Raw genomic sequence first — 22,896 nt, 5'->3', positions numbered from 1 at the left:
TGTCTCACGTCTGGCCACAGTTAGCAGTCGTTGGGAAGAGGTTCGTACATGTCTGTCATGCAATGCCACTGTTGCGGTGGTCTTAAAAGTTGACGCACAAAGCTTATCAGCCGAGGTGTGGGTTTTCGGCTACCATTTGCTTTTCGGAACAACAACTTGCCATAATCGTACATGTTCTGTCCAGGCTCTGGATGCTGATGTACACTTTGTGCTCGGCAACGCGTTGTACGTCGTCGCTGCCTTATCAGTTATCGAATGCAGCAGATCTGAGTAAGGTTGTCTTCACTGCCAGGAAAGCCAGTGCATTCTTGCGTCCACTTGCAAGACGTGCACACTCAGCGAGCATGAGTGCAGTGGACAACAAGATTCAAGGTAGACTTGCACTTATCACGGGTGCTTCTGGAGGGTACGACCAATACAATACTTCCAGATATTATGTGACTTGCTCATTATAGCACAGAATAGGTGCGGCATGTGCACGAGATCTTGCAGCCAACAGCGCACGCCTAGCACTCACATACAGCACCAACAAAGGCTCGCTAGATAGTGTGATCGATGAATTAGGCTCAAAGCACTCAGATCTGAAACTCTCCAGCCACCAATGTGATGTTGCAAAGGAAGCCGACCTTCAACGCCTGTTCGACGAAGTCAAGCACGACCATGGTCAGCATCCCGATATCCTGGTGGTTAACGCTGGCTATGGCAAGCGAGTATCAAATATACTGGATATTAGTCTGGAAGAATGGGACTACACGATCAATGTCAACCTCCGATCGAGTTTCATTATCACGAAATTAGCAGTCCCGCATATGCTCGGACAGCACTGGGGGCGAGTCATATACATTTCATCCATCGCCGCGGGAGGTACATCGATCAACGGCTGTCACTACTCTGCATCCAAAGCAGGCGTTCAAGGCTTGAGCAAGAATCTGGCGAACAAGATGGGCAAATCTGGTATCACCTTCAACGATGTTGCGCCAGCTATGATCACTGGTACCGGCATGATTCCAACGGAAGAAGACCTAATTGGCACTCCTGGAGACCCAAAAGGTATTCCGGTTGGCAGGAGCGGGAGGACAGAAGAATGCGCTGGGGTCGTTACCATGCTCTGTCGAACGGGTTACATGACTGGGCAAAGTATTCTCGTCTCTGGTGGCTTGAAGTAGGAAATACGTTCTAGACACTTCTGACATGCACTTGAGCAAGGACTAGTCTCCTGCGTACCTCGTGGATCTCACTTCGTACCGAGATTGATTGCTTGACCGTTCATTGCAGACTTGCTAACGTTCCTTAAAGCCACAAAGCAACATGCTGCAGTATGTGTATGTTCCTGCATCGGCATTGTTCTACTTGGGACTTCAATCGAGCAGCAAGCAATTGACAACAGATGTCTAAGATCCGCGGACAAGTAAGAAGGATGATATATTGCAATACAGCGTACGGACACGGTACAGTCAATTGTGCTCTCTCTTCTACCACCAGATCTCGACACACCCATGGCTACAACATCACGACCTCGACGACACTGGGATGATCATCTCAAGCACGGTCAGCAGCTTCTCAGAAACCTGAACTCGCCAATGAGCGTTGTTGAACAGAGTCGTTTTGTCGGATACGGCGATCTTAAGAAGTATGGCTGGAGACTTGTTGATGATCATGCCCTCAGGTACGACAACGACGACCTTCATGCGAGGTTCATGCCGGAATCAATGAAGCAGATTTTCGACAAGTACGATCTATCCAAAGACCCCAGAGACAACCGTAGGGTATCTTTCGCCAACGATCGCGCAGTCCATGTCGATGGCAGATATCGCCCTAAGACAGGTGGTGAGTTCGGCAACATCTACAACCCGGGGCTTATCATCGCCACATACAACTATCGCCCAGGCTTCTGTCAACCGGGATACGACGACACTCCGCTACCCAAAGAAGACCTCACACCATTGAAGTACTGGTCCGATGTAGTGTTCCTCCAGTATCAGCAACAGCTTTAGGGTGATGTGAACCAAATGCGGATGCTCAAGGGCGTCGTTCGACACAAGATAACCAACTTGGAGACGCAGGATACCATCAAAAGAGCCATGCGTAGCCGTTCCCCTACTTTCGAAGAGAAAGACCTCGAGCTCTTCGACGAAGGGGCATGGTTTGGCATGAACAGTGATGAAGGTGCGGCTCTTTTGGGAACTCCGAATGGTCAGGGTGTGGGACAGTTACTTGCAACGCACAAGAGTCAGCTTGGAGACAAGACGATAAAAGGGGTCACGGTGTATACACCGGAGATCCCGAAAGGTGGCTACGCTCTCCTGTTTGATTTCGGGGACGGACCGGACAAGGCGCAGATGAGGTACCTGGGCATGGAAGAATGATGTTGGAAGACAATGTCATGACGGCCCACAGGACTTGGTCTTCCGGCAGAAGAGACTGGAGAGAGATGTTATGCTGCCAGCTCGTGCTATGCGTTTATTAGATAATGCAGATAGTCAGGATCCTCTGGATATGATGGCTTGTGTTCCAAGCATATGCTGAACAGCGTATCGATGAAACACACATGTTTCCTGTTGAAGTGTTGTACGTGTGCTTGTTCGAAGCGTGCTGCTACTACGTACAGGTTAACACAGTATCACGGCTTATTAGCACTGTACAACGATCAAAACCGAACAAACAAGTTTCAGTACCATGCGGATCCAAATGTTGTCTTCTTTCGCAGCCATTCTGGCTCTGGTTATCACCACAGTCACAGGGCATGAGTTATCCAACAATGCTGTCACTCGGCGACAACCAACATATGATGAGAGCCATACGAGGGACAACACCACTAGTGGTAGGCTTCTGACCAGAGGCATCGACCGGAATGTGTATGATAAGCTTGTGCGAAAAGGCGAGTATCTCCTGGACCAGCTAGAGAAGCCTGCCGGTTACGTTCAACCAAGCCATTGGGTGCAGTACGCAGACCTGGAGAAGTATGGGTGGACGTCGCAGAGCAGGAAGTTCGATTACCAAGAGACAGCTAGGTGGTTCATGGCTGGGTCGAACGAGCAGATCTTTGAGGCGTATTCGCTCAGCAAGGATCCAGACGACAACGTCGAGGTAGTATGCACCAACGATAGAGCTGTTCGAGTTGGTGATCATGAGTATGGTGCCTCGCAGGGAGAGTACACGAATTTGTTCAACTCGAAAATGATCTTTGCGACGAACAACTATTCGCCTGGTCACAATGGACCAAAGCAAGCCAATCCGGTATCCAGCAACCAGATCACACCACTAAGCCATTGGTCAGATGTGGTCTTCCTGCAATGGCAGCAGTTCTGCAAGCATGATCCAGAGAAGATGAAGAAGCTCGTTGGCATAGCGCGGGACGACGTTGTGAATTGGGACACCGAACAGGTAATCCTTGAAGCCTTACGACCTCTCGCTGACTCGCCTGATGCCGACATCGACAGGCAGCCGTTCAATCAAGGCACCTGGGTCGATATGAAATCGGACAGTGGCAAGGCCATTCTTGGGACGGCGTCAGGAGCGGGCGTGGCGTTCTTCCTTGCACAACATAAGGTCCAGCTCGGCATGATGACCGTGAAGCGCGTGAAAGTGTACAAGCCGAATGACTTTACGGATAAAGCACTCCTGTTCGAGCTTGAGCCGGTGGGAGGCCAGCATTGAGTCCTCTGGGACACGTGCAGTCTGGATCTCGTCCGAGGACAAACACTTTCCCTCAGGATGCAAGCTAAGCCGTGTTGGCCTCGGGAAGGCTTTTGGGGGAACTACTACCACGATATCAGCGATGGTAGAAAGCAGTCTGCGAGTATTTCCTAGAATCTTGGTCCTGCCTCAGGCAGATTTGCCAATCTGATCTTAATAACAAGCGTTGTTGCTGTGAGGGGCATGGGTGCTTGCGTTTACGCTCAGTCCCCATTCTAACACATGAAATGCATGACTCCATGTTGCAACGGACGAGTTACACTTCAGTCTTGATAATTGATCATACTTCTGGTGACATACTTTGACACCCGAACAAAGTCTGTGGTGCTGGCCGATAACCCTGTTATTACAGCGTTTGAAGCTGGTAGCGACAAGTGGCACGTCATCTTGGGCGCCGCGGGACAAGTCACTTTCGTCCTATCCATATGTTGGTCGTTGGTTATGATTGCAGTACCACATTGGCCACTGAGTGCTCGATTGCGCGTCAAGTGACATACCGCAGTCTTCCGCAATAGCAGTAATGTCCAGGTCAATAGGCTTCGATAGCCGTGCCGCCATGTAAAATTACTCGCAGCGACATGCTTTAAGTTTCGTAATCGGGATCACGGCAGCGGAAGCATCAGCAGCTAGAAAATGCAGTACGGCTGTACAACGCTGGCCATCGATGGATATCGATTGAAGACAAGACAGATATGTTAGGTGTGCGAGGCCAAGAATGCGAGTTGCGCCGTGCAGGTCATAGAGGGTGTCTGAAGCGAGAAACGTAGAACAGGAGCGAGCGAGTGAGCGGGCGAGTCATGTTGGACAGACGGCATCTCCTCGATTTGGGTTCGGAGCTTGAGAGGCTTGGCACAACACTATGCATGTCTTGGTGACAGGAACGATGAGATGGCTTCCATGTGTGGACTTGCGTTAGATCTCTATCTGTGAGATTGCCGTAATCGATTCAAAAGGCTTCACATGATAGACCTGGCCCGAAAGAATCAATAGCTGCCACAAGCCTGCAACACGTCGTGTGACTATGCTATTTTCGACTATGCATCGGAGGCGTAAATATGGACCGAAGCAATCTGGAGAGCGTGGAGCTAGCGCCCTGCCGTTGAGCCGCAACATGCAACGTCACGATGACAATCCCGTCACCACTGTTCGAACCATAATCGAATTATATGCTCCACAGCGAGCAGACTTGCCGCTCTTTGCGCCTGGACGATTTCGTGATCGATGCCGGGATGCGATATAAACGCTCCGAGAGCCCGCCGTATTTATCTCCGTCCAGGCGCAGCCAATAGGACTGACAGCTATCTCGCTCGCCACCGCGGTCTGCATTATCGCCGTGAGGTCAACAAACTCTTGGCGGCATAACTATATCACAATCGTTATGCACAATCGACGACAGGCGGCCGGCAGCAGCCGTACGCCTTGCTTTGACGGCTGGTGCGGCCGGCTCTCCTCCCAACGAGCCCAGGCGTGGAACAATGATTACCTTATTGGGAGACGATGAGATCACTTTTGTACCACTCTGTTGACGCCAAATCAATGACGAGCTTGCGATGCGGAAATGTCACTATGCTTGGTAGGTGCAGGGTAGCAAGAACTCGATATAGTCCCATGTCCGGCACCACATTCTTTCCCACTTCCTCCTCACCCAGCACACTACCGAGTCAATCAACATGTACGCCCGGATTGTCGTATCTTCCGCCCTGCTCAGCGGCTTCGCTGCTGCAGCACCAGCCGCACAGAACTCCAAAGGAGGGTGGGGACAGGTCCTCTCGATTTTCGAGGGTGCCCTCCCATCCGGCTACAGCGCTTCCGCCACATCTGGTGCTTCCGCCGTATCATCTGCGGTGAGCAGTGCTGCTGCCACTGCTCCCGCTGGCACCGGCGTCGCCGCCAACCAGGTCGGTGACGTCTCTGGTTATAGCAATGCCAACGCTCCCTACGCGAGCGAGACACCTACACCATTGAGCGTCGTTCCTAGCAGCTTCGGCTTGGATTCGCAGATCTCCGCTATCCATACCCCGGCGCCTAGCACCGGCCTCTATGCTGCAGATACCCAGCGCAGCTCTTTGCCAACTGGGCCTACTTCCCACGGCCCATACAGTGGCAAGCCAACGACAACCGGCGCAGTCAGCACCATCCACGCCAGTGCCACGATCCCCACTCTGCCACCTAACCCAACGGCGACCTACTACAACACCAATGGCAAGCTCCAGAATGAGCAGCCAATCCCATACACGCCAGCTGGTGGTCTCGGTACAAATGGTAGCTTGCCACGCTACATGGTCGAGAGTGACTTCGACTACGAGTCCATCACCCTCGGACTCTACCAGGAGTGGATCGAGCTTGATGTTTTCAATAACGGTGTCGCCACCTTCAGCGATGAGGACTGGGCGGCTGCTGGCCTGACACCAGAGGATGTTTCCTTGATCCAGTTTATGGCTCAGCAAGAGCAGGGCCACGCCACTCTCTTGTCGAACATGCTCGGCGAGACTGCACCACCACAGTGCACATACAACTACCCATACACCAACGCCCGCGAATTCGTCGATTTCAACCAGATCCTCACCCGCTTCGGTGAGTCTGGCGTGTGGGGCTTCATCAACCACCTCGACTCCCGCGAGGTCGGTCAGCTCCTAGCCCAGTCCATCGCCACCGAGGCCCGTCAGCAGATGATCTTCCGCCAGATGTCTGGGCTACACCCCATGCCCGTTTGGTTCGAAACTGGTATTCCTCAGTCGTGGGCTTGGACTTTCCTCGCTCCGTACATCAGCTCCTGCCCCGAGAATACCACTCGTCTCGCATGGCAGAACTTCCCGGCGCTTCACGTCGCCAACCAGGCCAACATCAACCGCTTCTCGCCTAATGACACCGGCTTGTTCGAGCGCACCGACAACCGCACTGCCAGCCCCGCCACCGTCCCGGCACAGAGCGAGAGCTGCATCAATGTGAACACCACCGGCTACAGCTGCGGTCCAAGCGTTGCCCACAACCGCTCCGAGCCCTTGTCCTTCGCTGGCAAGCAGGTCCTCCTCGAGTGGGATGCCCCAGGCCAGCCCGTAGGCCCGAACATGTCCTACGTCACCGCCGCTGGTGGTGTCGCAGGTGCACCCAAGTTCGTCGCCTGGGCCAACCAGCTGAACTTGACATACACACCCCTCACCGTCACCGGTGCCAACACCGGTTACACATTCCAGCCCAATGGCTCTGTGTACGAGGGTGGTGCTGCCATCGTCAACGGCACGACCTTCATTGCCTTGACCGACATCGACATGTACCTCACGCCCTTCAACTTGTCCATGATCAACCCTCACGTGGTTGCTCTTGGTCTGTACCAGGCTGGTTAAGTGTGTGAGAGTGTGACTTGTCGCAACTTGGAGGAACGCAGATGATGAAAGTCATTGAATGCTTGCACAAGTGACGAAAGAATTAAACGATATGTAATGCTGTATCATAGTTATGCAATGTACATTACCAGTAGCTTCATCTGTTATCCTTCATCCTCTCTCTCTCCCCTTCCATCTGTCTCGAAAGGTTCTGCTCTCTCCTGTCCTCACGACAGATTGCAGCACAAATGTTGATCAATTGGGCTGGCCCGTGCGTGAGCCTCAGTCGTGCATCCAAATTTCTCCAAGTCTTTGAACCAGAACACAAGTGTTCCCAAAGGCTAATGCTGCAGACTAAACGACAATCACTCTACACCTGGTTGGGCCATGTGCGTTATACAAATCACTGGAGCTTCCGTATACCCTCTCAGTACATAGTATCGACGACCCGCAAATCGCACACTATGGCGGAAAGACAACCTGTGCCCATCTCTGCGACTCCGGCAGCAGGTCAATTAGTAGAGCACAATGGCAAGACCTACGATACCATCCAGGAGGGTCGCGCCTTCATCCTCATCCCACCCAATACTCGTACGTCCATGAATCCTCAAGCAAAGGCTAAGCCAGGTAAGCAGTCTCCAAACATCTCATCAACCATTTTTCCTTCTCTCCTGCGCAGCTCATTCAACATGACTGACGCTTCTCGAGTAGATGATGGTAGTGATATACCGCAAAACGTCTTTTATAATCCTATCCAGCAGTTTAACAGAGACTTGAGCGTTTTGGCGATCAAGGCTTTTGGAGAGGATTTGTGTGAGAAGCGGAGGGTGAGGCATGAGAGAGATAGAGGGAAGATTACTGCCAGGAAGGAGAGAAAGAGGAGTAGAAAGATCGACGCGGTGGAGAAGCAGGTATACGGTGGATCTGAGGTGGTAGAGAAGGCCGAGAACCATACGGAGGATCATTCAGAGGAGCATGCTGAGGGGCATACGGAGGAGCAAATTGATGGTGCTGAAGCGGGAGAAAGCAATGGTCTAGGCGCAGAGAAGACGGCTGCTGAGGATGTGGCAGATATCGACCTTCTTCGCGCCCAGCAAGGCACCAAGCGGAAAGCTGAAGACGAGAGCGACGAGCTCTCGTGCGGGGCTGCTAGTGCCAAGAAGCAGAGAACGAACGGTGAGGCACCCGGACCAGTCGATCTCGGAAAGGCCATGGAGGGTAAGGGCGAGGATGTCAGTACCGAGGACAACACCACGGGTGAGGTCCCCAGTGCCAACATCAATGGGCAACATAACCATCCACCTTGGAAACCGAGATTCCGGATCTTGGATGCGTTGTCCGCCACAGGCCTGCGAGCGCTCCGGTACGCATCAGAGATCCCATTTGCAACAGGCGTGACGGCAAACGACATGGACCGCGGCGCAGTGAGAAGCATCAAGACGAACGTGGAATACAATAAGTTGGGGGGGAAGATCACGCCAAATCTCGCCAATGCAATGGGACATATGTACGCCACTGCCTTTCCACCCACAGATAGCCATGGACCGAACCATATCAATGGCCGGTACGATGTGATCGACCTTGATCCTTATGGCTCAGCAGCACCGTTCATCGATTCTGCTTTGCAAGCTCTAAATGATGGCGGCATGCTATGCGTGACATGCACAGACTCCGGCGTCTTCGCTTCGTGTGGTTACTGCGAGAAGACCTTCTCACTTTATGGTGGGATGCCAATCAAAGGCAACCACTCGCACGAAGGCGGTCTACGTCTGATCACCAACTCGGTAGCAACGGCCGCTGCCAAGTACGGTCTCGCCATTGAACCTTTGTTGTCTCTCAGCATCGATTTCTACGTCCGGATCTTCATACGTGTCGCTAAGTCACCAGCCGATGTCAAATTCCTAGCCGGCAAGACCATGATTGTGTATGATTGCGACCATGGGTGTGGCGCATGGCAGACTCAAATGATTGGCCGCAACGCCCTACAGACTGGCAAAGCGAAGAACAATAGTCCCACCTTCAATTTCAAGCACGGCATCGAACAAGGTCCTAGCACCGATCGGCTCTGCGAGCATTGTGGCAGTAAGATGCATATCGCCGGTCCCATGTGGGCGGGTCCGTTACATAACGCTGCTTTCGTCGAGAAGCTGCTGGGTGATGCGCAGGAAGCAGATCCAAAGGTATATCAGACGAAGCAGAGGCTGGAAGGTATGATCGACACGGCCCGGGGCGAGCTACTGGTCTTGCCTAATGCCGAAATAGCATGGCCAGTGGATAGCAGCAAAGATGGTGCAAAAGACACTTTGCCGAAGACGGCACCAGAGGTCGTGGACTTGCATCCTTTCTTCTTCATCCCGTCAGCACTGGCGAAAGTGGTACATTGTATAGCACCGCCCGAAGCAGCAATCAAAGGCGCGCTGAGACATGCTGGGTATAAGGCAACGAGAAGTCATTGCAAACCTGGTAGTGTGAAGACGGATGCGCCGTGGTTTGTGATCTGGGAGGTTATGAGGGAGTGGGTGAGGCAGAAGTCGCCTATCAAAGAGGGTTCACTCAAGGAAGGGCAGCCGGGCTGGAAGGTCATGGCTGCGGCAAGGAAGATACTTCCGAAGGATGATGAAGTGGATGGCGAGACTGCCAAATCATCGTCACCGGACGTCGCTACGGAAGAAGCGGCAGAGCTTACTGGCAAATCAGGCGAAGATCCGAAGACGATTGAGGTCGTCTTTGATGATGCACTGGGTCGAGACAAACCAGGCAAGAGACTCGTGAGGTACCAGCAGAACCCGAGAGAAAACTGGGGACCGATGACTCGTGCCAAAGGTAGCGCCTAGTATCACCAGACGAGATAATTCTATCTATCTTCACTCTACACTGAACCCTGCCTTGCACTGATTACAAGAATGCGCACCACCCAATATACATAGCCGCAAGATTCGCATGCGATGTCGCCTCCTGTATCAAAGCATCAACATAACCCTCGACACCCAAGGGGACATGCTCATGGATCAGCAAGCCCTTCAGCTTCCTCGCAACGCTGTCAAGAATCTCTTGTGGTGTCTCTGGCACACCGACAGTATTCTTCTTCTTCTTATTGCCGATGAAGTCCGTAGTGGGATCGTACAGAAAAGTCTCCAGGATCGTCATCAAAGTGTCCTTGTTCTGGCGAAGCTGCGCTAGCGTGAGCTCAGCGGATTTACGGAAAGGTCCTTCGTAACCATAGGCACCCATCGCATCGACCATATTGTGGGTCAGACGAAAGGGTACGAGTTCCGGCTTCTCGAAAGTGCGTCCTTTGTCAAACAGACAATTGAAGTCGACATGGAAGACACCACCAGTGCCTTCCTGGAGCAGAATATTCTCGCCGTGTCTGTCGCCGAGACCGAGTATGTGGCCCACGATGGACATGACAGCTGCTGTTCGCGTGTATCTCAGCCTCGCTATGAACCAAGTCTCCGGATCCGAGAATGTTTCGGTGAACCACTCATGCAGCAGTGGTGGGAACTGTGGCAAAACTTCGTCCACGAATATCTGGGCATGCTCTGAGGGCGTCTTTTGTTGCTCAAGCATGGCTTTGATGTGATGATAGTCGATCTTCTGGCCCTTGCGACTGTATACTCCGGTGAGAATGTCACGCATCGGCTTGATGCCTTCGACCCATTCTAGAGTGCCGGATTCTTCGCTAAGTGGCGTCACAGCATACGTCTTGATGTACAGCCGACGCTTACTGCTTTCTGCATCCCGCTTCAAGGCCCTGTTGATGATGCCGTTGAAGTCCATGAGTCTTTGGTCCTTGCGCAAATCATCCTTCGGCTTGCACAGCAGACCGTATAGCTTACCGTCCGATCCTCGAACGTTGATCTTTCGAGGCCTCTGCAGTGAGCTGAGCACGAGAACATCGTCCGTGAAGCCTGCAATGGTGACTTTGTCCTGCGCGAACGCCTTGTGCTTTCTAATCGTGTCGGTGTTGGCGCCAAGGGGTATATTAGCCATCAATGATGTCTCGACAGGCACGACGAGTGGTAGAGGTGCGAGCTTGACGTTGAAATCGAGATCTTTGGCAAGGCTGATGTGTGCTCTTTTGGGCTCGACGTGCCTTTCTGACGCCTGCAGCAGGGCATCTGCCATCTTCTGGCTTTGCACAATCAAGGAACGAAGGTCAACTTCGCCTTTTGCCTGCCTCTTCGGATCCTTCAACTTGTTTAGAATCTCCATTCCGCGCTCGGCGCGCACACGATCAGTGGCCTTGAGCACCGGGAGCATATACCACAATGCTTGGCTTGGGTGGGTCTGCACGATCCGCATCAAGCAATTGAGTAACTGCTTCCATACATCCGGATGAGGGTGACTGATACGTGACACCATCTGCGGCAAAGCTGTGTAAAATACGTATGCGGGTATGCGTTCGTAATACTTCTGAAACTGCTTGTTGACAGCTTGTAGCGCCTTCTGCCGTCTCTCATGGAGTGATGGATCTTCGCCTCGCGCCGGCTTCTTGAGCAATTCCAGACCCAGGTCCAGCCACAGGGTCAACACTTTCGGTATGGTTTCATGCCAGTACTTGTTACCGAATGGTATGGAACGCATCAGATTTTCGATGACGGACTTGGTCATCTCACCTGCACGATATGAGAGCGACTGTTTGTCGCTCGGTATAGTCTTCTCGGCCTCAAGAAGCTTGCTGTAGTGCTTACCAAGGTAATAGTGACCCTTCTCCCACCGTTGGAAATTCTTCGCAGCGAACTGATATCGATTCTGCATGTCCTTCGCCTGGCTCTGACCCGAAGTATCAAGCCATTTCGCCAGCATTAGATGAGCTCTGGCTACAAGCAGGTTCTGACTCTTGTCGCCGCCTGTCGTTCCACTGTCTTCCATCGTATCATCGGATGGCTCGAATAGTCTCGCATCGATTGCAGACTGAAGAGACTGGATCGCTTGCCTTTGATGTCCATCATGCCATAGCAGACGAGCTTCCTCCAGCTTGGCAGTCCGATCGCCACACGCATGTGCCTGTAGCACGGCATGATACGCATGATGGGAGTTGCCAGCCTTACGTGCCAGACGAGCCGTGCTCAGCCATAGAGGCGCTATCTCAGCATCGACGACTGTGTCGCTCCGAGCTTGCATGAATGCACGTCGAATGCCTAGCAAGTATACCTTATCGCTGTTGTACGACCCTAGAACAGCGAGGCGCTTGTCCGCGCTCTTCAAGTATGCATCGACTGCTTGACCATTGGTAAGTGCCTCAATCTCATGCAGAGCATGCAGGTTTCTGAGCTCGTCGTGGCATGCTTGAATGGATGTTGTTCCCGACTCGGTCATAGACTGCGCGATCGATACTCGCATGGCCGAGATTTGCTTCGCCAAGACGTTCGGTGTTGTGCTCGTTATTCCGTCCAGCATAGTGCGCACAGCGATGCTCATATCTCTCCAAGCGCCCGAGTCATTCTGTGCCAGTCCATCAGTCTCTGTAGAGAACGTGCCCGTCATCCAATCGGACTCAGCCAGCATGGAAAGTATTGCTGGTGGCCGAGTATCGGATTGCCTCAAGAACGACTCAGAGTACTTCTGCATGGAGGCATATTGGCCAGTCTCACGGAAGCACTTCAGAAGACTGACTTGTAAATCTAGCTTCTCGCCAGGCTCCAACGACTCCTCGGCCAATTGTGCCTCGTACCATGCAGAAGCTGCTGTCCATCTGCCAGCTTTAGCGTGTTGAACAGCTTGTTGCTCCTCAGTGAGGAATGATAGATGTGCACCAAGCCCTTCAAGACCATCTGGCTCGTCAATACAGGCATAGATGTCATGGAGTCTACCATACAGGCTCTGGTCATCTTGCTGCGTCTGAGGGGACGGTATGATCGTGCGATGCTGTCTAATGTGCTGCTCCCAGTTGAATAATGCCCGCGCGTACGAACCACACTGGATAGCACGTGTTGCAATGGCCTCGGCGGGTAGCTCGGCAAGGAACTGCTCAATGCCTTTGATCTGATCCATGTCGCTGATCTCGTCAAAGTCGCCTGGTGAGATGCCTGTCCGGAAAGCGTCTGCTCGAGTCTGAGACAGTAGCCTTTTCTTCTCCTGCAACCAAGCTGACATGTAGTCCAACACTTTGAAGACTGCCTCGCCACCTTGCTTCGCAGTTTCTGTTTGTGCATTGGTCATTGGCTCGCACTGCAAGACCGCCAGTAGCTCATCGTGGAGCTCTCTGACATCTGTTACGGTGCCGCCGACCACGACGTTCATAACAACATATGGAAGCATGAAAGTGGCAATGCCGATGTCGTTGTTCCGTACTAGCCGAGCCAGTAGTGGGAAGATCATCTTCGCATTGTCGCCCTTCGCTCTCCACATCAAATCGTACACCAGTGATCGCAGCCAACTGCTATGATTCGCATCCATGGAGAAGCCAGGATAGGTGCGCTGTGGCGGGTTGGTCTGAGCATTAGTAATGTGATAGTGCGAAGAGAGGAAGGGCGTCAACGTGATACGGACATGCTCCGGCATGGACAACCATTTCTGGTTTGCGGTGGAGCCCTGGGAGGAGCGCGTCCTGGAAACAGCATCACGAAAGCCGCACGACCTCAGCATCTCCTGCAGCACATATGCCACGAAGCCTTGGGAGCGTGCATTAGTGACCGATCGGAAAGACTTGACCAGAACATCTTCCAACAGCACTACCGCCCAGTCCAGTGTCTCTGAGGCTTTCTCAAAATTCGAAAGCACAAGCACTTGCTTGCTGGGACGGGACGCCTCGACTCGATTTGAGTCCAAGCAGCCGATGGCACCCAGAGCAGAACCACAAAGCTCCGCAACCTCAACATCCCGAGAGGCGAACTTCGTATCGACATCGAGCAGGGCCCGCATCAACAACGACAAAATCAGTACGGGCTGCTCGCTGACTGCAGCATCGTGCAGGAACTCTTGATTCTCAACCAGGAACGGCAGTAGCTCGCGCAGAGCTTGGCGCACGGTAGCTAGGCTCTCGTCCCGGAGTCTCTGCTCAAAAGCCTTGCAATGACTTTCCGGACTCTCATGAGCTCGCAGATGCTCGATCTCTGCGCCGAACTTCGATAGTAATGGTATGCTCTTCAATGAAGGTAGGGTCATGACGCTGTCTTGCACCACTCGCTGGTGAGTCCTGATCAGCTCCGCTATGTTCGAATGGATAGTGTGATGAAGTTCTGGTGTGAGGCTGTCCCAATATTGCAGGATCAGGGCGAATGTCTGGCCGATCATAGGCTCCACGTCCTCGCCCTCCAGTACGACAAGGAGCTGAAGCCAAGCTGCCAAAGCTACCTCACGTAATTCTGGTCGTGTCATGGCTGACTGCAGGGTGGCTCGTAGCTGTGATAGAGCAACGCTGACATGGCTTTTCGCCAGATGTATCATCTCCTTGATACCTTTGACACATCGCAGTCTCTCCTCGTTGAGCTGAGCAGATGATCCGCTCTCGATAACTTCGGAGAGCCGTGCCATCATGGGCAATGCGTGCTCCTCGACGAACCCGTACATAGCCTTGTTGGACTTCTTCTCCGACTTTGATTGGCCCTGTCGCCTCTGCACGATGTTCGTGAAGATTTGTATTGCCCGATACATTCGAGGCTTGCGATTATCGGCCACGTCTCCTGTTCGTGTAAGCATCTCGCACGCGATTGCATCGGCATGCACCTTGATGAGATTCGTCATGTTGTCGAGATTGCGAAAGCTCTGGGTCACTTCTACGAGGCAAGCAAGACCAGCCTCTTCTGGATCATTCACAGGCTGCAGCAGCAGGGTGGCAAAAGTCGCCACAAAATTGATGGTAGGCTGCATGAAGAGATCTTGTATGGTCGTCTGACGAGCTGCAGCAAGCTTCTGCAAGATGTCCTTCTTCTTTGATAGCAGCAGCGTAGGAATAGTATGATGTTGTGTCGACAGCAAGAGCTCCGAGACATTTGTCCCGAGCAGATCGCAAAGATGTTGAGCCTTCTGCGGCCGCAGGGTCAGGTCCTGCACGACAGAGATAGCGATAGTGCTCCAGAACGGCTTGAACATATCTCCCACAGTCTGATCTCGTAGTGTGGCGAGTCTATCAATCTCGGCATGTGCAACTGCGCATATCAGGGGATTAGGGTTCCCTAGATACTCGACCAGACGCAGCAAAGCAAGATTGAGCTCGCGATCCCCACAACTGAAACCGACTTCAGCCCAGACTGGTATCAACGTTTCATGCTCGTTCGCTGCATCCTGATCTGAAAGCTGGCGTAGGTACTCCAGCGCAATGTGTCGATTGTGTCTCAGAAGCTCAGCAGGCAGATCATCCCTTAGGAACAACGGCAGACACTTCCCAGCAGCTATGCGGAGCTCACGCAATGAGCTGTGCACAGAGGAGATGCAGTAGCGGCCAATGTGAGAGTCGTTGAGCTGTAGGAAGACAGGTTTCGTGGTGGATCGGGCGATCGTTTGGATGGCTAACATGGCCTCGATTCTAGGTCGCCTAGCTGCGCGTAAGGCAGGTGACTGCAGGAGCGCTGTGATCGTTTGGGCCACCAGCTCTGGTTGTATGGATGCCCGTTCTCTAAGTATCCTCCATACTCGACACTGCTCAGCTTCGTCCAGGTCCGTGTACATGGACGTGGCGATGTTAGACATGTCAGATCTGGCCTGGCCTTCATCGTGAAGCAACCGACTGCGCAGACTGTCGGATAGATTTGGTCTCGGTACTGACTCCGGGCTCAAACGTCTGCGTTTGCGTCTGTGCTGAGCAACGCCAGCTGACGGAGTGCTTAATCGCAGGAATGAAGCCCGTAGCTCTGCATCTAACATGCTGTCGTCGCTTTGAAGCATGTCTCGCAGCTCGAGCACATCTGGTGGCAGTTCGTGCTCTGGCAAGCAGCGGACAAGCCATGTCGCTATAGCGATCCTCATATCGTCGCCGAGATTGTCGAAAGCTTTGGCTTTAGCAGCGGCCAGCGCGTAGGCTATCAGACTCTCCTTGTAAAGCCCATTGCGTATTCTTAAGTCAGTAACCAGCGTCTTCGTGATGTACTCCTGAGCAGCTTGCGAAAGCGCTACGTTGTCCAGATCGGCAAGGATGTGCTGCAGTACAAGGAGATGATCGTCCATCGACAGAAGCTGCAGCAAAGCGGTCTCCCATTGCTTGACGGCTGTCAGCCGCTTCCTCATTGCAGCCAGCAGCATCTGTAGACGTAGTTGTACGTTGTAGCGCCACTCGCGGTCAAGACTCTCAACAGTCGATAGTGCTAGAGCTAGCATGAAAGCATGATTATGGCTCGTGATAGTTTCCTGACAGCGGTAGGGTGTGGCGATAGCAGCCTCAGCTTGCGGCCATAGCTTTGCGACAGTTTTGGCCGACGGTACAGTGCAAGAGAAAGGAGTGTTGAGCTCCTTCTGTGCCTCGAGAATTGAGAGGCATTCTGTAAGAAGATGAGCGAGATTTCACTTACCTTGTGCTTGGCCACATACCTTCTACGATCCCAGTACACATGCTCTCGACGACTGCAGCGGCCGTCCATAGCTCTAGACTTGCCAAGAGGGCTCTGATAGCGGTGTCCAGAAGCTCGGCGATCTGTAGTGATTCAGTCTTCGGTTTGCCACAGATGGAGACCAGCCTTGAGACAAGCAAAAGGACAAGCTGTGGCCCACCCTCGACAATCGGTGTGAGCAAGACTTCAGGCTTCCTCTTGATGGTCTTTGCAATCACAGCAATGCTGTCGGCAGCCTCAGATAGGACCGCATCATGATTCGCGAATGGATCGAGCGTGGCAAGTGGGGAAAGACCAGCCTCTGCCACGACATGGACGAGCTTGACGTTGACCGCTATATCGGTCTCTTGAGCGGTGTCTGGAAGAGTGAGGATCTCGTTGAGCAGAGATTTGAGAGGAATCTCTGCTCCTCCATTCTGCTGTGGCGCCGATCCGGTCTGGTTCTGGACTATTTGTGCAGCGAGTGTCGATGGCGGTGGTGCGTTACCGTTCACGTCTGGTATACGTCGGGCCATGGAGAGTCATCTCTTGATATGCTGAGAGACCAGATTGTGGAAGTAAGCAAATCATGTATTCGGTCTTGGGATGAAGTTATTCTAAAGTGCTTCGCGTGGTCGTAGGTAGACGCGCCGACCAATCAGAAGCGCGCTTTGGACTAGATGCCTGAGGCCGAAATATCTTCGAAGGTCAAGCACCATACGACAACCTCACGATTACTAGTTAGATAAATCAGCAACGATGGCGATCTTCCCATCGAAACGCTTCACACCCTCAAGTTCGACCCATACACTAGCTCATCGCTATCGCCAGGCTCTCAGCAAACACCCTTTCGCCCTCTTCGGTCTCCCCTTCATCGCGACCATGCTCCTCGGTTCCTTCTTCCTTACCCCAGCAACAGCATTACGATATGAGCGACACGACAAGAAAGTGAAACAGGTGTCGGAGGAGGATCGGCTCGGGATGGGCAAGAATAGAAGACGGATAGACTTGAAGGAGGAATATTATGTGAGTGTCGTCCAGCTTCTCCCATTGGACATTATGAGATCATGTCGCAGCCAAGGTTTGCAGGTATTGAGCATAGGATATTAATGTTCTTGTCCTATACAGAGACTCGCAGCCAAAGACCTAGATAACTGGGAGCAGAAACGAGTCAAGCGATTACCGGGAGAACACGACGGTGTATTATGAGTCTTCGGGGTAGGCACGATTGGGAAGATGGAAATGGGATGGAATTAGCAAGGCGTCAGGAGTTTCTCGGTATGTTTTGATGAATGTTCATGAATGTCATATCATACAGCAGAGCTGTGGGGAGAAGTCCGGTATCTACATGGCCAAACGCCATACTCACAGCACACTCGTCACACTTCTATCCCTCACATCTACACTCATACCCACTCAAAATCTATCGCCTCAAAGATTCGAAGTCCCGCCAACCCGCAGACTCTCCTTCCTATCGATATCCTCTTGCGACTTGGCCGGCACATCCGGACTACCCGGCGGCATCGGAGTATTCTTCCCACTCAACAACCTCTTCCCCCTCTGCCTTCCGGAAAGCGTATTCACCACCCCTCCAAGCTCAATCCAAAACTCGTCCTTTGGCCGCCTGTCCTTCCAGTCCGTCTCCTCCCTCTCGATCTTCTCCATCGCAGAGAATTTGACCCTGGCACCACGTATACCGATGACGGTCGCACTCATAGGGTCTTCAAAGATCTCCTGCTTGGATTTCCCGAACATCTTTTCTAGGTACTGGAGAGACTTGACGCCGAAACGTACGGCACGGACACGATCCATAGGCGATGGGACACCACCTTGTTGGACATGACCGGGTACGGCGAAACGGGCATCGAAGCGGCCGCCGGATTCTTCTTTTATAATGTTTGCTATCAGTTCGGTCGTGTACACCGAGCTCGCCTTCTCGTTTCGGAGGATAATCTTGCCGCTTCGCGCATGGCCTTTGTCGGTGGCAAACTGCTCCTTCAAGTATTTGATATCCTCGACTAGCATATTGAGGTGGATTCCTTCTTCCGGAGTGTAAACCGCAAGTGCGCCAATCGCAAGACCGGCGATTGTGGCGACGTATCCGGACGCTCCACCTTGCGTTTCTACTACGAAGACTCGTCTTCTACTTGCGCTCGCCGACTGCTTGATGGCGTCGCAGTAGGAGATCAGAGCGTTCAGACAGGTGTCGGAGCCGATCGAGTATTCTGTTCCTGGGACGTTGTTGGAGACCGTAGCGGGCAGGACGACCATGGGGATCTTGAAAGCGTCGAAGTTCTTGCGCTCCTTCCGTAGTTGAGATACAGCTGTGAAAGCCTCGAAACCACCGACCACGAAAAGAGCATCGATCTTATACTTCTCGAAGCAGAAAGCAGTCTTCTCGAAGTCCTCAGCTGGCAGACCACGATTTGTGCCAATTTCAGAGCCACCTCGCGAAGCCCAGCTCTCTGCATCCAGCCAGCCGAGCTCGCGAACAGAGCCAAGAGGTTTATCGTCGTGATGTCTGCAGAGGCCCGGGAAGCCGTTGTAGAGCGCAACTGGTGTATGGCCTTTGACCAGGCAGTATGCCACAGCTGCTCGTGTAGCGGCATTCATACCACCAGCCGGCGCACCAACATGAATCAGACCCACGCGCATACGCTGTTCTTTCGGTAGAAGCATGCCGGACTTCTCCGTTGCAGTGGTAATGTTGAAGGCTTCCAAGAACTCCTCGAACTCTGCATCTCGACCCTTCATAGCACCCTCAAAGTCCTTGCGCTCAATCATCGCAGCCACTTCCTTCGTCTTCGCAATCGCGTCCACCAGAGGCTTTCGTACGATCTTGTTCTCCACAATACAGATAACAGGTGACTCAGTCTCTGGGGTTGAATCCAGCACGGCCTTGACAGCCTCCACACCCTGCAAGGTCGCCAACATGCGATCGTATGCGCTCGGTGGTCCACCACGCTGCACATGTCCCAAAGTCGTTACCCTCGTGTCCAGGCCAACCCTCTCCGAAAGCAATGTCTTGACCGCTGAAGGCGAGATATGGTTAAGTTGCCTGTCATGCGCACCCTCCGCCACCACAATAATCGTTTTCCGCTTGCCCATCTCTCTGTGCTTCTTGACCACACTGCACATATCCGCCGCCCAGTTCTCACTCGGCGGGTTCTCCGGGATAAAGATGAAGTCCGCACCACAACTCACACCTGCCATGAGAGCCAACCATCCACAATGCCGTCCCATGACCTCGATCACGAAAGCTCTCTGATGTGAAAAGGCCGTCGCATCGATGTAGTCGATCGCCTGGCAAATCCTTTCCAGCGAACTGTAACACCCGATCGTCGCATCCGTCCCACTGAGATCGTTATCAATTGAGCCGACTAATCCCACTATATTCAAATGCCTATGCGGTGCAACCTCCTCCTCCCTCCTCTTGCCCGTCTTCACCAACTCATCCATAAACCCAGGCCACTCGCTGCGAAACTTGTCCGCTCCAGTCAAAGACCCATCACCACCACAAATGATCAACGCATCGATACCCTTCTCCACCATATTGTTTGCAGCCGTCAATCGTCCCGCCCGTTCCATGAAAGCTCTACATCGTGCTGTTCCGATCAAAGTACCGCCTTCACTAAGCCATCCTCGCACATCTTCCCATGCCATTTCCTTGATCATGTCGCCGCCGTCGACAAGTCCTTGATAGCCTTCATACACCGCGAAAGCCACGCAGCCGCTAGCCAGTGTCTGGCGGACAACGGCTCGCACAGCTCCTGACATACCGGGACTGTCGCCGCCAGAGGTCATGACTGCTATACGTTTCCCGCCTGCTGGCACGGCGGGCGGGGTGAGAGTTATTTCTGCCATGGTTGCTCCTGCTCTCCTTCAAGTGATTGTGGTGGGGTTTGGGAGGTGTGTGAAGTCTGGCGACAGTGCCAGACACGTTGAGGGGGCGCGCTACGAATACGTCTCTTCGTCACTACCTTAGTCAACAACAGTTCCAGTCTTTTTCTCTGCGAAGACAGTCAATGCCCCGCTGAAGTCACAAGCAATCGATAGAGCTCGGTCACACCTCGGAGCGGTGAGTACTGCCCGGGTGGTGCTTGTCTTCGAGCTCCTTAGCGAATTATGTACTACAACACGCCGCCCACTGCACTTCTCTATCGTTGATCTAGCAACTATACTATGTTTTGTTTTCTATATCGTTATCTCCAACAATATACAAAGCTCGAAGCTGTATCGAAGCTCCCAGCACATCGGACCTCATCCCACGTCTAGCTTTCGGATCTGCACTGGGGATTTGGCTAGCGTCTGATGGCACGTGCGAGAACATATTAGCGCGAGAACATGTGATCGAACGATAGAGGATGACAAGACTCTATGGCTTAACATCAACGATATCTGACCAGGCCTCTGCCAGACTCATCTCAGAACTCTCACCCTCCGTTGACCAACTAACCTTTTTAGTCATCGATGCAATGCTCAGCAAACCCATATCGCCACTCAGAGAAACCCACACTTTGCCCTGCTTGCCGTCCTCTCCCCGGCCTCTCCTCAGCAAGAGCTCCCGCTCATTAGACGTCCACCCCTCGCCAGCCTTCTCTCTAATAGTCCCAGCAATAGCGCCCGCTACAGATCTATCCACCGCACCGCGTAGTTCGTCGATGTCGTTGACACGAAGGCAGCCCCCATTGTGGGTGGTGAGTGACCAGTTCGTGCCAAAGCCGTACGCCAGACTCGTCTCCATATTGATAGCGATCTTGTGGTTCTCGATAGAAAGCAGGCTATCAGATTTCCAGGGTTGCATTAGTGCTCGAATGACTGCTTCTGCACATTTGGCGTCGGAGAGAGCAGGGAGGTTGACATGTGCTTTTTCCCATTGGTACTCTAAGTTTGCTTTCGAAAGGAGTTTGTCAAGTCGCTTCAGATAGGTATTACATTGATCAATCGCAGTCTGATGCATCAGGAACGCTATGATCGGTTTCAGTATCGGTAGAAGTGGCTGGTCGTCCTTGCGGTTCTCAGATATGGGCAAAGGCACCTCTGCCCGCTTTCGCAACCGATCGCGATGAGCTTGGGTGAGTAATAGTCGTGACGCCAATGCGATAGCTTGTGCGACGGAGTCTTGTTCCAAGCCGCCTTTTGCGGAGACATTGTCGGAATCGTCCAGCGACACCAGATCGAACGATACTTCAGCCCGATCGCCATCATCGTCAGCTCCAGAGTGGAAACAGATACTGCTTCCCTTCATGCTCACACCAAGCGAAGTTGCCGATCGGCTCTCGCGGACCAACTCGTGATACAACTCCTCGTCGAACAAACTGTCTCTCGCATGTCGTATTCTTGTCTCCAGCGTCAGGTCGTCTTCACCAACCAGTCGTGGCAAACGCGAACTCCCTACGACCTCTTGCCCGCATCTAATCTCCACCCTCAGTCCTCTGGTCTTTGTTCCAATGCCCCTCTCAAGCACAACCGCGCCCTCAGCATCAGCATTTAAAGCCGCCACACCTCTCCTCGCAAACTCTCCCACACTCTCTCCAAACCCGAAAGTCACTCCCAGCCGCCCTCTCTGACCTGGTAACCGACACACATTCCACCCTTTCTCCGTGACACCCAAGAGCTCACCCCAGTACCTCGTCTCCCTCCTCACATTCCCCTCTAATCGCTCCGCCGCAGCCAGCAAGCTACCCGCACTTTTTTGCAGCGCCTCCATCCTCACATTCGTACTTATAGCCTCATCTTGCACCTCCCGTACCTTGTCGACGGGCATACGATGCCAGATATCCGTCCCCAACGTGCCGAGCGGTACTTCCTGTTTCAAGCCCTGGCTCACGGTAGGAGCAGCGACTTTCGGCGCCTCCTTCGTCAAGAGCAGGGAAGTAAAGTCCAGTGCGATCATAACATCATTGTGTGCCGCGTCAAGGTGCTGAAGCATTTCCGCTCGAGCCTTCCAGAGATCCTCTCGTGTCTTTGGCTTGGCATTGCCAGCTTCTTGCTTCTCCTCATCTTCGTCGGCCGCTTCATCATCGGAGCTAGAGCTGAGTTCGAGGGCGCCATCATTAGCTAGTTCTTCTTGTAGAGAGGCTTCGGTGATGTCGCGGAAGTGGCCTCGTTCGAGATGTACGCGACCTAGGATGTCTTTGAGGGTGCTTGTGTCGTTCGAGGCGCGTGACCATGGCTTGAGAGACAGTGCTGCCATGATCGGCGAGCGGTCGTGCCAGACTAGAAGAAAGTCGCGGGATACATGTAGTTGGATGGAAGCATATACGCTAAGAAGCGTGCCTGCAGATTGAAGGTCGAGAGAAGGACGAAGCACGTGAGAGAAGTGGGGCAAATGTTTGCTTGGACGCAGGGCAAAGCTTTGGGCATGTGCCTCCGCTCGTTCTCCCTCGCCTCGATCTATCTTCCCTATA

The 22,896-nt window shown here is 53.0% G+C and overlaps 10 protein-coding genes across 10 annotated transcripts; 7 read left to right on the top strand and 3 right to left on the bottom strand.

Moving 5' to 3' along the window:
• Positions 1-344: 344 nt before the first annotated feature.
• On the top strand, positions 345-1,166 carry LTS14_003019 (uncharacterized protein; the record flags this gene model as incomplete). The annotated part of the gene is made up of 2 exons (XM_064835724.1): positions 345-406; positions 461-1,166. The coding sequence occupies 2 exons, from the start codon at positions 345-347 to the stop codon at positions 1,164-1,166; spliced, it is 768 nt and encodes a 255-aa protein (XP_064696774.1).
• A 330-nt stretch (positions 1,167-1,496) lies between these two features.
• Positions 1,497-1,994, top strand: LTS14_003018 (uncharacterized protein; the record flags this gene model as incomplete). The annotated part of the gene is made up of 1 exon (XM_064835723.1): positions 1,497-1,994. The coding sequence occupies one exon, from the start codon at positions 1,497-1,499 to the stop codon at positions 1,992-1,994; it is 498 nt and encodes a 165-aa protein (XP_064696773.1).
• Positions 1,995-2,081: 87 nt separating this feature from the next.
• LTS14_003017 (uncharacterized protein) lies at positions 2,082-2,366 on the top strand (the record flags this gene model as incomplete). The annotated part of the gene is made up of 1 exon (XM_064835722.1): positions 2,082-2,366. One exon carries the CDS (start codon positions 2,082-2,084, stop codon positions 2,364-2,366), a length of 285 nt encoding a protein of 94 aa, XP_064696772.1.
• Positions 2,367-2,676: 310 nt separating this feature from the next.
• TIM8_1 (Mitochondrial import inner membrane translocase subunit tim8) lies at positions 2,677-3,657 on the top strand (the record flags this gene model as incomplete). The annotated part of the gene is made up of 1 exon (XM_064835721.1): positions 2,677-3,657. The coding sequence occupies one exon, from the start codon at positions 2,677-2,679 to the stop codon at positions 3,655-3,657; it is 981 nt and encodes a 326-aa protein (XP_064696771.1).
• A 1,597-nt stretch (positions 3,658-5,254) lies between these two features.
• Positions 5,255-7,040, top strand: LTS14_003015 (uncharacterized protein; the record flags this gene model as incomplete). Its single annotated transcript, XM_064835720.1, has 2 exons — positions 5,255-5,269; positions 5,346-7,040. The coding sequence occupies 2 exons, from the start codon at positions 5,255-5,257 to the stop codon at positions 7,038-7,040; spliced, it is 1,710 nt and encodes a 569-aa protein (XP_064696770.1).
• Positions 7,041-7,483: 443 nt separating this feature from the next.
• Positions 7,484-9,853, top strand: TRM1 (RNA methyltransferase tRNA(m5U54)methyltransferase; the record flags this gene model as incomplete). The annotated part of the gene is made up of 2 exons (XM_064835719.1): positions 7,484-7,646; positions 7,731-9,853. 2 exons carry the CDS (start codon positions 7,484-7,486, stop codon positions 9,851-9,853), a joined length of 2,286 nt encoding a protein of 761 aa, XP_064696769.1.
• A 61-nt stretch (positions 9,854-9,914) lies between these two features.
• MEC1 (serine/threonine-protein kinase M1) lies at positions 9,915-17,022 on the bottom strand (the record flags this gene model as incomplete). The annotated part of the gene is made up of 2 exons (XM_064835718.1): positions 9,915-16,438; positions 16,488-17,022. 2 exons carry the CDS (start codon positions 17,020-17,022, stop codon positions 9,915-9,917), a joined length of 7,059 nt encoding a protein of 2,352 aa, XP_064696768.1.
• Positions 17,023-17,245: 223 nt separating this feature from the next.
• On the top strand, positions 17,246-17,695 carry COX16 (Cytochrome oxidase assembly; the record flags this gene model as incomplete). The annotated part of the gene is made up of 2 exons (XM_064835717.1): positions 17,246-17,512; positions 17,615-17,695. 2 exons carry the CDS (start codon positions 17,246-17,248, stop codon positions 17,693-17,695), a joined length of 348 nt encoding a protein of 115 aa, XP_064696767.1.
• Positions 17,696-17,917: 222 nt separating this feature from the next.
• Positions 17,918-20,350, bottom strand: PFK1 (6-phosphofructokinase, alpha subunit; the record flags this gene model as incomplete). The annotated part of the gene is made up of 1 exon (XM_064835716.1): positions 17,918-20,350. The coding sequence occupies one exon, from the start codon at positions 20,348-20,350 to the stop codon at positions 17,918-17,920; it is 2,433 nt and encodes an 810-aa protein (XP_064696766.1).
• A 511-nt stretch (positions 20,351-20,861) lies between these two features.
• Positions 20,862-22,682, bottom strand: SRB4 (RNA polymerase II mediator complex subunit; the record flags this gene model as incomplete). Its single annotated transcript, XM_064835715.1, has 1 exon — positions 20,862-22,682. One exon carries the CDS (start codon positions 22,680-22,682, stop codon positions 20,862-20,864), a length of 1,821 nt encoding a protein of 606 aa, XP_064696765.1.
• Between the last annotated feature and the right edge of the window lie 214 nt (positions 22,683-22,896).

Source organism: Recurvomyces mirabilis (genome assembly GCF_035927965.1).
Source record: "Recurvomyces mirabilis strain CCFEE 5264 chromosome Unknown scaffold_6, whole genome shotgun sequence".
Lineage (NCBI taxonomy): Eukaryota > Fungi > Ascomycota > Dothideomycetes > Mycosphaerellales > Teratosphaeriaceae > Recurvomyces > Recurvomyces mirabilis.
Note: the sequence above shows the minus strand (reverse complement) of the source record. Positions and strands in the feature narration are given on the sequence as shown.